Raw genomic sequence first — 13,192 nt, forward strand, 5'->3', positions numbered from 1 at the left:
AAAAATGGTGACGTGTTCATAGTGTATATGTTGTGTATATATTTTGTTTTTTATGTGTATAAAATTTTTGGTTTTAAATGAAATGAATGAACAATTTAAACTAAACTAACTCAGAGTGCATAAAGTGCATAAGTATAACAAAGTTTGTGCATACTGGGTTCATCAGTTGATGACATCACTGATTTACAGGCTGTGTCTTAATTTTGGGGTTGCATCCTAATGAGAGYCCATTTTATCAGCTGCATATGTCTCTGCCCTGCGCCGAGTGCTGTACCAATTTGAAGGCTCCTCCGAGGAATGCAGCCCACAAAATCTTGAAAATCAAGGATGCATCCGAGTATCCTTCCCAGCCGAGGTTATRCCAGGATTTAGTACACAGACAGCAAATTAGAGAAACGAAGACGGCTGAGTTTTTACTTTATTTTATTTTTTAACATGTTGGTGCAGTTTGGAAATTCATCACAAGCCAAATAATTCTTTAAATGTAAGTTTAACAGCTTAGCTGAGGAAACTCATGCTGCAATAAGATGCTAAATAAAATACAGCTACAAGTACTGATACTGGAGCTAAACCCAAATTATTATTATTTTTCTTTTTGTTTATGTGAAACGTTTAATTGTGAAGTGATTACACAAAGTGAAAATATATACAAATACACATCTCAATGCATTTTAAGTCTGATATGAAACCAGTCACTATGTTAACGTCGTAGCGCGTGGTCACGCAAACATTCGTCGAGCCGACATCAAGCATTGGCTAGACCGTCTCATTTCACAGAAATTGTATGCAGCCTACCCAGACTGGGAAGGATGTGGCCCAYRTAKTCCAGSTGGGGATGCAGCCCGGGAATTGAGACACAGCCAGTCATTATTGGGCTTGACGAGTTCAAATACTTTGTCATATTAATTTRGTTTGTCTCCAAACAGAATAAAACCCTTCCAGTCATTCATGAGATATTTTGCTAAAAGACAAACAATTACAAATTACCTCCCTTTCGTGACAGTGGGTAGTAATTATAGTTTGTTTAAAACTGCAGCACAATCCTGCAGATTATCTTCCTTAAAGCCAACTTGTAAACAGCAAAAACAAATGCATTAATTAATTACAATGAATTTAAAAAAGAACCAAATAGGTCCATTTATTTTTATTGTCTCATTGCTGCAGTTGTTTTCTTAATGCCCGCTCTTAAGGTTCTTAAGTGAAAATGAACAACCTTATATAAAATTATCCAGTGGGATGCTGCTCAACATACATTTCCTGTCTATCAATTAAAGATACAATATATATCGTTAGAATTATGAGCAGRAACTGTAAAAATGTTGACAGATTTCTGGCACAGCCATGAATTATGCAGTCGCTTTCTGAGTGTTTCAAGTGCAGAATGGAAAATGAGTTTTGACATCTCACCCACTGATGACACAACCRTTCAGTCAGCAATGTAAATCTACAGCTCTAACACTTCTCACTGTTTGTTTTATGTATGRCATGTTCCTCACCGCAGCTGTAAATATAACGACACAGGCCGTGACATTTTAAACTGTGACCAGTTTACCATTGCAGTTAAGCCCCAAATAGCTGTCTTTATGTCCGCCCCATGACATTTGAATGGCACGTCCTAAAAAAAAAAATCTTGAAACTTACTGCATGGTATTTCATCAGACTTATCCCCACAGTCGTCCTCCCGATCGCAGCTCCAGCCTCGAGGTATGCAACGTCCATTCTGGCAGGAGAACTGGTCGTCTTGACAGGGCCGGGCTGGGAAACAAGAAAAGTGGCCGCCTAATTCAATCACAGCTACATAAGTCAATGCGAGACTGCACAACAACGTCTAATGTTCTACAGATCACCAAAAATGTCAATGTCTGGCCGGCGCAAACTCTTTATCACTCAATCACACGGAGCACAGTGGGGTCTAACGGCCGTGGGAAATGTGCTGCTGCTTGATGAGCCGTCAGTCACATGCTGGTGGTCATGCACACGACAGCACACAAGCAATGTCCCGCTGATGTTGGATATGCGTGTCAATCTTCCAGTGAGAAAACATTCATCATTCACCGACTAATGCCCATTGATTGATTCTCTATGGATAAAAAGCTCCTGAGAGGCACCACTGAGGACAGGAAGTCTGTGCGATCCACTGTGGGTGTCGCTGACAGATCGTAGCGCCCCTTATAGGTGTCTCAACTCTTTGATATGACAGTTTTTGAGCCTCAATTAAAAAGGAGTAATTAAGAAAAAATAAAMGCTGCCTTGAAAACAGCCGACACGTCTAATCAAGACATAAAAAGAAGGAAAAAAATCTTAGATGAGAACAGTGGCAGATGTAGGATTTTTTCTGAGTAAGGGGCCACAATATTCATAGAGGGGCCAAGTCTTTCTTCACATCCCTTCACACAAATCTACAGTTTTGGTAAAGTGTATACATATTAWAAATATCCCCAAATATTAAAGGGATCCTTATATTAAAGTGTAAAACTGTATACTATTTTGGATGGGGTGGGATTATTTGATATGTTAACATGACATTTTTTTTTTACTTTTTTTGATACATCATCATTGTTGACAGTAGTTACATGTTTGAACAATAATTTCAAATATTAATAATCTATGCAAAGTTTTAAAAATGGTGATTTTTCACATTAAAGACTAACTTTTGGAATTTGTAAATGCTTTTCATTCATAAATAGTGTACTGTATTACACTTCATGATGTCTCTCTTTGACAATTGTGAATATTTATAATGCAGTAATACAGCGCAATATTAATATGTTAAAAAATGTGTTTCTTATTGTTATTGTGCTTACAATGTAGTAACCCAGTCTGAAATGTTTAATAAGCACCTTTTAGATGTAATATGTACGTGAACAGATTTGTCTCATTGTTTGGTAAGAAACTGGACAGTTTTGTCTTTCTCGTCCTTAATTTATGCATAATAAACATTTATAAATTATTTAAAAAAGTGTTAACAGATGAATTAATAACCTATCTATAAACTATTTATAAGCCATCTATCAGGAGAGCTTTATTGTAAAGTGGTACCAAAAAATGCTTGCACAGTAAATTCTCCTCACCAGTTCTTCATACATGTTAYWGTACTTAGATAAAATATTCTCAAACACACAACATGTGAGAAAATCCAGCCATCATTTGTCAGTTGAAAGACTTTTTGCAGGATTGTTCACATTTTCTTGAGAGAAGAAGAATTCTGTCAGCTTGATTCATTCTGGACTTTACTRTTTGACTCATTAGCGCAACTAGTGTTTGAACATGGAACTGCATCCACCATCATCACTCCCAGGTAAAGGACAGATGAGTGACAGGACAGGGGCACTTCAAGAGGCCAATCAGATTTCAGCTGGGGCCAATGCCCCTGTGGCCCTGCCCCTAGAACCGCTCTTGGATGAGAACATTAATATAAAATGACAGATAAGATTTACATCTTTCTGTATAAAAATGAGATAAATGTATGACCTTTGTATCCACAATCTACAGTATATTACCCRATGAGCTTAAATCAAATAAAACTGTCCAAGGTAACAGAGCATTATTCATCTTAAAGAAAACAACAGCAACAAAATAACCCCTCAACATTCTTTGAAACAGTCCAAGCATAAAAGCAAAATAATCAAGCCAATCGATCAACTGGTGATCAGAGGGAAAAAATAACTTTTTTCTGATGATTTTGTTCCATACCTAAACAGCTTGTAAAACAACAATCATAAACATGATGCAGTTCATACCTGAACATGTGGCGTTAGACTCATCCTCGTTGTTCCCACAGTCATTCGTTCCATCACACAGCCACCTTTTGGGGATGCAGCGGTTGTTGCTACATTTGAACTGATCAGTTGGACAGGTGTGATTGTCTGAAAGAGTTCAAACAAAAAGTCTGACTGCGAACTCATAAAATTATTAATAAAATGGGATATTTAAATGTAATTAGGAAAATTATAATGATAAAACAAAGAAAATTCATGTTTTTTGGTCACCCTGTTGTTTTATACTTGCCCTGAACATAATAGGGTCATGTTTTCTTTCCTTCTATCTTTCTTTTGTCTTTTTTTTATATTCAGCAAGAACACAATAAATAAGAACAATACTGTGAAATTGATTTAAGGCAGTCAGACAGAGTTAGAGGTCGCACAACTAGGATGACCGATTAGGGCCGCTCTTGGTAAAATATATAAATAAAAAAAAGTCTTTGTTTTACTTGTTGGAGCAAAAACTTGGTGTCAAACTGTATGCGTTTGTTCTACTTGCAGTTATTGAAAGACTATACATATATGTGTGTGTGTGCGTGTGTTAGTATAACTAAGAGCCAAACTCCTTATACTCCTTATATTCTTTAAGCATTGTAATTAGGTGTAATTAGATAATGAGCACTCAGTGTCATTTTTTCCCCCACTGCTTCTTAGTTGCTCTAAATTAATTTGCAATCTTTTGTGCACCCTTAACACAGTAAGTGGCATCCCAATTTCTACAAATGTGGTTTTGGTGTTCAGATGAAATACATCAAGATCTCCGTGTCAGATAGTGCTAAACTATGCTGAGACCAGGGTTTTGAACAAATTAGTTTTGTAATCGCCTGGTTCTCTGTCACACACATTTTTTTCCCCATCATGTCAGAATAAATTTTAGTTTAATGTTGTTTTACTTTATAGTTTTAAAGATATAAAACAAAATATGTACAATTATTTATGTCAACGTGTCGTGGTAATTAGTTTGCTCTGACAATCTATGTAGAACCCATCTAGATAAAAAAACAAAGCTATTATTGCATTTCACATTCCTGCAGTGTATGTAAATATTTGTTAAAGCAAATTGTTTGCATTTCCTATGATTATGGCAGATGATTATGTTCCGCTTTCTAAAATATAAAGAAAAAGAAAAGCTCGAACAAATCCAGTTCAAGCTATCTGTCAAAGAGTGGATCCACTTTTGCCAGAACACAAATGGAAACAGCGGCACATTTAACACCCGTACCACGGTGACATTTAGGAACACAGATGCCGACAGCAGGAGAGACAAATTTAAAAGCTTGGAGTTTTCTTGCTTGGTGTACCGATGGTGCCTGGATATGTATTGACTCATTCAGTGCATGCATGGCTGTTTTATGCAGTGCATTGCCTGCAGACTAATCAAGACCCTCACAGCAGCTGTGGCTCTCCTCATCACTTCCATCCAGACAATCATCGTCTCCGTCACACTTCCACAAGGCCCGTATGCAGCGATGATTGTGACACTGGAACTCATCACTTTTACATCGTGGTGGCTCTAAACCGGTGGTGGAAGCTTCTGGGAAATGAAAGAAAGGGAAAAAAAATGACTGTAGAAAATTCCCTACATCAAGGGATTCTTTATGAGATATGTGTTTTGGAGAAATTATTGGCACAGCGATTACAGCAGGCAAGTCAAGTTAATAATGTCCCACAACCCCACMAAATGCGAAACAACTGGGATTTGGTTCATATAACTGGAGGTCTTCCGGGATAATTTCCCACCATTATATATTTATCTATTAGCAAATGTGCGAGCAGAAAAGAAAAAAAAAAGATGCTGCTTGAACTTTATCCCATAGGATGAAGCCAGGATGAGAGTAGCAGAGGATGATCTTAGGCCTCCTGTACAGTCTGATTCATTATGTCCTCCTACCTGCACAGGTGACATTGTTCTTCTCCAAAACCTGGTTGTCAGCGCAGGCACACACTCTGCCTCCTGGGATGGCAAGGCAAAGGGTACCACAGCCTCCATAATTCACGCTGCACGCATTCTCACCTGGGGAAACAGACAGCAAACCCAGTAAGGCGAATTCTATCTAGTTTACCATTTCCAAGTTCAGTTTAAGCACAATAAGATGGTGCGGCTTTGTCTGTTTAGGGACCTTTAACCTCTTTAATCCCCTCAAAATAAATCCTTTTTTTCCAGACAAAGTTCAGTCCCTGCCTTACTTTGACCTGCCACGAATGCACCAAATGAATTATGAGGAACGCCACTAGTAAAAGCCGTTTGACWTTTTTATCATTCTTTGAGGGATAATTTGTCTTTCTAAACAAAACTGTCAGTCTTTAATAGCAAAATGGGACATATAAAGTTAAAGCGTGTGACACCTTTGTCACTTTCATTTAACACATTGCCTAAAAGTAGTGCCTGAGCCAATGAGATAAAGCGTTCAGTTTTGAGAGAGCCAATCGGTAATACTCCCAGTACCAGACAACCAATTAATCTATTCAGAGGCATAAACAATAGGGAAATGTCCAGCAAACTCTCCTAGCTGGAGTTAGTTTGCTCATGCTGCAGCTAAGAATTGACTTGGATTATGTGCTTAGTTGGCTCACAATAAACAACTTTGATGCTCTTAGATAAAAGGTTGATTGAATGTTTCGAGGTTGCAGCAAAGGTGTACAACCATAATACTTTTTTGTTAAAATTATGATTTTGTTTTCACTGTATTATCTGCTTTTACATATATTTTTTATTAAATAACACAAAAGAAAAATATCTCCTATTGGGGGCAGTGAATATATTCAGTGAGAGCCATATCCTTTCAGTCCTTTATCTGTTTTTCAGCAATATAACATGGATCGATAATAATTTATTTTTTATTATTATATTCATTTATTTATTTATTTGCAGAAGGACACTGAACAGGTTTTCAAATTCACAGTGCAGTGCACGACTGTGGTGTCACACTGGGACTGAGACGCACCTGGCATCGCCCCCGTTGATGACAGAAGCAGACTTATCAATAAAGGAGTAAGAAAACTATTCATTCATTCCTTCCACACTTATTTGCCCTGGCTCCCATCGTGGCGCAGGGAGTTGACTAAATGGTTTTGTTGTTAATTTTTAAAACCCTTCATTATTTAGCTCCACATTTCTTCAATCATATATGAAGTTTTTTTTTATTAGATCTGTTAAGTCTGTGGCTTCAAGCTATTTTATTTTATTTTATTTTTTTCCTAGAATGGAAAAGTGTCTGCTCTACTGTTTAATCATGTATGTTGTTTTCTGAATAAATAAATCTGCTGTTTTACAGCATTGTAGGTGCTCACTCAATACATAAGCATCCCTTTTTTTGGAAGCCTTCTAGGCACATAAACAACAGTTATTGTACTTCATCCTCTGGTGGACTTATTTAACACATATGTGATTTTTTTTGTTAAATTGTGTAAATTTAGATTAGCATTGTTCATATTGTGAGATGTTTGAACACCACCTTTTATATCATGGCAATCTCAGGCTCTAAACTATCATTATTACTTCTATTTCTTGACTCGTTTCCAGAATCAATCAAGCTTTATCGCATCAACTTCTCTGCACACTTATACAGTTTTTAATAAAAGTATACAASAGGGCTWTTCAAGTGGCRGCCYGTGGGCCACATCCGGCCCGCAAGTTACCAAAGTTCGGCCCGCCAATTGGTTCATTCATCTCTTAAGCCCAAACCCCTGGTTTTCTACTTTGATTACTATAAGATCTTTTAGTTAAACATAGAAATGTTTGGTATGTACAGAAACGTCAGAATCTCGGCTAGAAACTGATAAAACCATTACATGATCACTTAGACAGTTAAAATTACAAGCAGTTGAAGATAAAAACTATGAAAATAAAATTGGTTAAAAAATTTGGCATGTCAGAGGTGTCAAAATAATATTTGTGTTAAAGGAGGCATAATGTGTTCTTTTTTATTTTGATATTGTTTTAATTTTCACTACTTTTATAGGGTTCTGTGTGTTATATTCATGATTAAATACAGCAAAATAATTTCAAAGGTAACAGATCTTTGTAATACTTGGTTTATTTATWTAATGACTTTACTGCTGGATGTTCGGCCCCTGAGCTGTTGACCTGCAGTAACTGTGGCCCCCGGAGCAGTTTAGTTAAATAGCCCTGGTATACAATTTCTATTCTCATCATCATCAAGCTTAAAGTTAGGCTCTCTTTATTTGTTTCTAGGTGTTTCTATTTGATAATTTTTAATAGTTGCCCCTAAGTTCCATTGCAATCAATATCTTCTCAGCCGCGATGGTTTTATCAAAAATTTTCAAAAAAGGAAAGAAAAGCTGAAAAGCGTATCTTTTGTTTAAAAAATCCCTTTGATGTCAAACCCATTTAGTTTTAGCGTACAATGAAAATAAAGAAATTCGACTCACTGTTCTAATCGTTGCAGAAGGGACTGTACATGCACATACTGATTTCGATGCAAAGAGGCAATGAAACACTTTCTCAAATCGGTGTATTTTAAGTACAATGGAGGGTATCAGTACATTATAATCTGACAGCAGGAGTTCCTGACAGTGTTACAAAGAGTGAGGCTGAGCTTGCAGAACCCTGTACATCTTGCTCAACCGATGYATTTGGCTTCATAAAGTATGGAACTCAAAGTGATCTGAAAGTCACTGTCAATGCTCGTTAAACCTCCCCCCCACCCACCCGCCTACCCCCATGAAATGCGAGACAAGCTGGCTCTTCTCTAACTAAAATGTGTGTAGGAGACAGAGAGGTCCTATTTCCAGTGCAAAACAGCCACTTTCTCTGTTAAGGAAGTGATTCACGATCCAGCAGCACTGGAAACCCAATAAACGAAGGGAAAGCAGCCTACCTTGCTGACTCTGTGCATCGTAGACCCGCAGGCCGAACAGAGGGGGTCTCTCGCTCCGCAGCAGAGTGACATCGCCCGTGGACAAGTCCAGCTGGAATACAGAAGCGTTCATGTACTCCGTCCAAAAGATGAAATTACGATAATGAGAGATTCCGAAAGGATGGTTCAGCTCTTTTCCTTTGTACACCACCTGCAGCACGAGACAACATGCGATGCAACCAAAGGATTAGGAGAGATGCAGAGGGATATCAGCAACAGAAAAAAAAATTAATCAATCATCTCGACGACTGTAACTGTTTGAATATGGGTTTAGAGATTATTCAGGGCAAGATGAATGCTTTTTAATTTCTCTGCACAAATGTATCTAGGCAGAACAGTCTGCTTGTAATAATGTTTGATAGAATCTTGGCATTGACTGAGAGATCATTTACAAATAATTCATTACCATTAATGTCCCAGTTTAACTGCAGTCAACGGGAGCAGCTAAAGAAGAAAGAGTGTTCTGTTGGCAGCTGTTTAGGAGGTTGAGAGTTTATTTTTTTTCTCTCTTTGAAGATTAACACTATCTCTACTAAAGTGTTGAAAGCAAGCTTGGGCCCTAATAACCATTTTAAGTCACTGATTATATGTGCAAGATTGATGTTTTCCATAACCCAGTTATTAACTTTGTAATTAATAAACATCAAACATCTTTTTGACTCAGAAAAATGAAAACAAAAAAAAAGCATTACAGCATTTTGGACAAATGTGAAAATATACCATTCTTCCTGTTCCRTTCAGATGAATCTTCTCAATGTGATCATAGTAGGCATCACACCAGAACATGGTACTGCTGCTGTGGTCCAGTGTCAGGCCGTTGGGCCACAGCATGTTGGAGGTGACGAAAATGCGCCGATTGGATCCATCCATCCAGGCCTTTTCTATCCGCCCTATGCTGTCGTTGACCTCATCCTCTTCCCAGTCTGTCCAGTACATCCAGCTGTCACACAGAGAGGTGGACACATCCAGTACGAGAGGTTATTACACTAATATAGAAACACGAGTCATCACTTTCAATTCAACGTGTCATGCAGGAGGCATCGTTGGCTTTCACCCTCGACACTGATCATCTTATATTCAAAGTCCGACAGGTATTTTTTGCCTCTCATTCGTCTCTGACACGCTGATATAAAATAGCTGTGCTTGCTGCTGCCTCCGCCTGCCTCCTCTCTGCTTTTATTTCTTATCAATCAATACAGATGTGACAGCACACCTTTTTCCTAGCTTCTGTCAACATAATCTGTTTTATGTCAGTATGAAATGTGACTTCTGGCTTTTGCTATGCCCATGGAAAACACATGAGGATTTCACTTTGCTGTAAAATTCATAGAGAACACATCATGCAGTTAAAAGYAACCTTTTAAATAGTTCTCCATTTAGTTGCCTGCCTTTAAAATTGTAGGAAAAAGAGCAAACCTTAAAACGTTGCACTGTACAATGAGCACGCTGAGACTACAAGTTTGAATTAGCCAGAGGTATATGAAACATGACTACATCAATAATTTGATGAGATCTACTCTGTAGTAACCATTCCCAGGAGATTAGCTTTTTTTAAGAGTWGCTGGCTGAGCCACGTGCTCGCTGTTTCCCATCATGGTTGAGGGCTCGCTCAGGAAAGATGAAACAAAAAGGGATATAGAGGTGAACGAAGACTTGCTGTCTCTGAGTCGTCAGAATGACCTCATGAATTATTAATGCAACACACATATACATACTGCCTGCACACAGACAGAAGGAGAAACTACAACCAAAAACCAATGCAGATTTAATATTTATTTTATCTGTATACAGTACTTTTAATTCCTGACAATTTATTTTCTTCTACCATTATTTAACCAGGAAAATCCCATTGAGATATCCAATTTTTTTTTGCAAGAGCAGCCTGGGCCTGAAGGCAACATATTGTGCATATTTTTGGGGTGACAATAATTCATATTTAATCATTTCAAATGAACCTGAAAATACTCGAGTCAGTTTTTTTTCTTTTCTTTTTCATTTTATTAAAGCAAACACAAAAATAAAATAGATATTGGTCAATACATATTCATTGCCCTAATTTCTATTTTTAAATTACCATCTGCCAAGAGAGAYGTGCTCACACATAAAACAAAACCAAACACAACAAAAGAGATGCTTAGACGTGCACTTTAAATATATGGTTTTCACAAAGATTCCATAAAACCAGTAGATAATCAAAAATCCATCTTTTTTTGCATGCTGTGTCTTACAGAGAGCAACAAAAACAGTTAACTGTTTAAGTCAGCAGCTCCTTCAAATAAACACCTAAAATGAACACATGTGCAACACGAATAAGGTAATTCATATCTATCAAAAATGAGAAGAAAACAATTAAAGCAAAGCCCAATGTCTAGCATCAAGCCTAGATGGTAAAACATAAATTTGCAAAACACTTCAACTGAGGTTTCTGTTAAACAGTTGCTTTGCTGAATTCAGAAAAGGTGACGTAAAAGTGACAATTTGTGAAGCAGAAAAGTTCAGTGATACAACTGTCACCACAAAGTGTCCTGATGCATCTCARTAATCCAGGTAAAAAATCAAAAGGAAAAAAAATTGTATAGGTCTTCTGGACGGGTTCTTCTTTAATGAAACGTTCCATCTCTTTTCCAAGAGACTTCTTCAGTCTGAGAGTTTCAGGCAAAATTCAGGCTTTTGAGTCCTGCCTCTATGTGACTGATACTCACATCACATGGCTATCGTTCACACCTAATTAATACCTATTGTTAACAGGGCGTGGAGTGATACTGCCAATGGCAGCGCTGTAGGAGGGGGACAACTGAAAACGGAGGCCCCCACCTCTGTTTAATGATGGACAGTCTTTCTTCACAAAAAHGGCTTCTTTTACTCCTCTCTCAAACCAACRTTCCTCTCKATCAAGAATGAGAACATCCTCATCTCTGAAAGAGTGACCGCTGGCCTGTAAATGTGTGAAAACTGCAGTATGTTGCGGGTGTTTCAGAGAAACTGAGACGTTTATTTTCTAAACATGATGTCCCAGTAGCTTTCAAACCCCAAAACACATTACGGCAAAGGCTGGTTCACCCCAAAGATCCGGTGTCCCGGCACAAACAGAGCAATATTGTATATGCTGTTAAGTGCCAGGAGGACTGCGACCAGTTATACATCGGGGAAACAAAGCAACCACTGTTCAAAAGAATGTCCCAAYACAGACGAGCTAMWTCTAATGGCCAGAACTCTGCAGTTTTCACTCATTTACAGGCCAGCGGTCACTCTTTCAGAGATGAGGATGTTCTCATTCTTGATAGAGAGGAACGTTGGTTTGAGAGAGGAGTAAAAGAAGCCATTTTTGTGAAGAAAGACCGTCCATCATTTAACAGAGGTGGGGGCCTCCGTTTTCAGTTGTCCCCCTCATACAGCGCTGCCATTGGCAATATCACTCCACCCCCTGTTAACAATAGGTATTAATTAGGTGTGAATGATAGCCATGTGATGTGAGTATCAGTCACCTGTGAACGATAGCCATGTGATGTGAGTATCAGTCACCTGTGAATGATAGCCATGTGATGTGAGTATCAGTCACCTGGAGGCAGGACTCAAAAGCCTGAATTTTGCCTGAAACTCTCAGACTGAAGAAGTCTCTTGGAAGAGAGACGAAATGTTTCATTAAAGAAGAAACCGTCCAGAGGACCTATACAATTTTTTCCTTTTGTCACCACAAAGGTGATAATGATTGTAAAATTTTAGCTTTTTTATTTATAATGTATTTATTTAAAGTGTGTGAATATCACTGTACTTTCATGTCCAGGTTACAACTCTCTTAACAAGTAAAAAAAAACATTAAGGCTAATAGAGTATTTACAACTTGAAAGTATTAAAAATGTTGGAGACAAAATGAAAAGGAGTACAAAGAATAAGTTTGGGTTGTGGTTGGATACATGCGCCTAGAAAAAGCTATGTATAGCAAAATGTTTGGAACAATCCCTCGAGGCTTGAAAACTAATCTCTGACTGCTATGGATTTGGTGGGTGGTAATACGATTTAAGCCTTAAAGTGTTAATCCTTAAGATCCTTAAGACACTCATCGAATTGGAGTTTTGCAGAATCAAGTATATATGTTAATTATCCCTTCTGCTGGCAGATACAACCAGAGATGTATTTAGGCTGAGTTTTTGAAAATATGATCTAAGAGTTGTATAGTCCAATCAATTAAATAGGTTATTGTGGTTAATTAGATCAGAGATATGGAAGAAGCTTTTTTATTCGTGAGCAGTGGCCTTTGAATGTGTTTCATTAACAGCAGGTGTTGTCTGTTTATTTAATATGTAAATTTTTGGAATACATTTACAGTAACCTTTGATATGATCATAGGTCACAGCAGAGCTTTAATAAAACTGATAATTTTCAAGAATAACCTTTGAGGTAATGACACTGCAATGTACAAAAAAGAGAGAGAGATGTGTTTAAATTATTCATAACACACAAAAGTGATGAAAGCAGATATTGTTAAAATTTCTTTGCAAACCATCAAATGGCACTACAACACACTATTTATTATTATTATTATTATTATTA

General features: G+C 37.6%; 1 protein-coding gene across 1 annotated transcript in view; it reads right to left on the reverse strand.

Annotated features, from left to right (window-relative positions):
- The window catches only part of lrp1bb (low density lipoprotein receptor-related protein 1Bb), a gene marked incomplete in the record, with an annotated part of 232,866 nt that overhangs the window by 122,300 nt on the left and 97,374 nt on the right, over window positions 1-13,192 (reverse strand). Inside the window, 6 exon segments of the mRNA XM_014016494.1 lie at window positions 1,642-1,755; window positions 3,741-3,866; window positions 5,152-5,295; window positions 5,653-5,775; window positions 8,603-8,792; window positions 9,362-9,581. Coding sequence (XP_013871948.1) covers window positions 1,642-1,755; window positions 3,741-3,866; window positions 5,152-5,295; window positions 5,653-5,775; window positions 8,603-8,792; window positions 9,362-9,581 — 917 coding nt within the window.

Source organism: Austrofundulus limnaeus, unplaced genomic scaffold, assembly GCF_001266775.1.
Source record: "Austrofundulus limnaeus strain Quisiro unplaced genomic scaffold, Austrofundulus_limnaeus-1.0 Scaffold146, whole genome shotgun sequence".
NCBI classification, from domain to species: domain Eukaryota; kingdom Metazoa; phylum Chordata; class Actinopteri; order Cyprinodontiformes; family Rivulidae; genus Austrofundulus; species Austrofundulus limnaeus.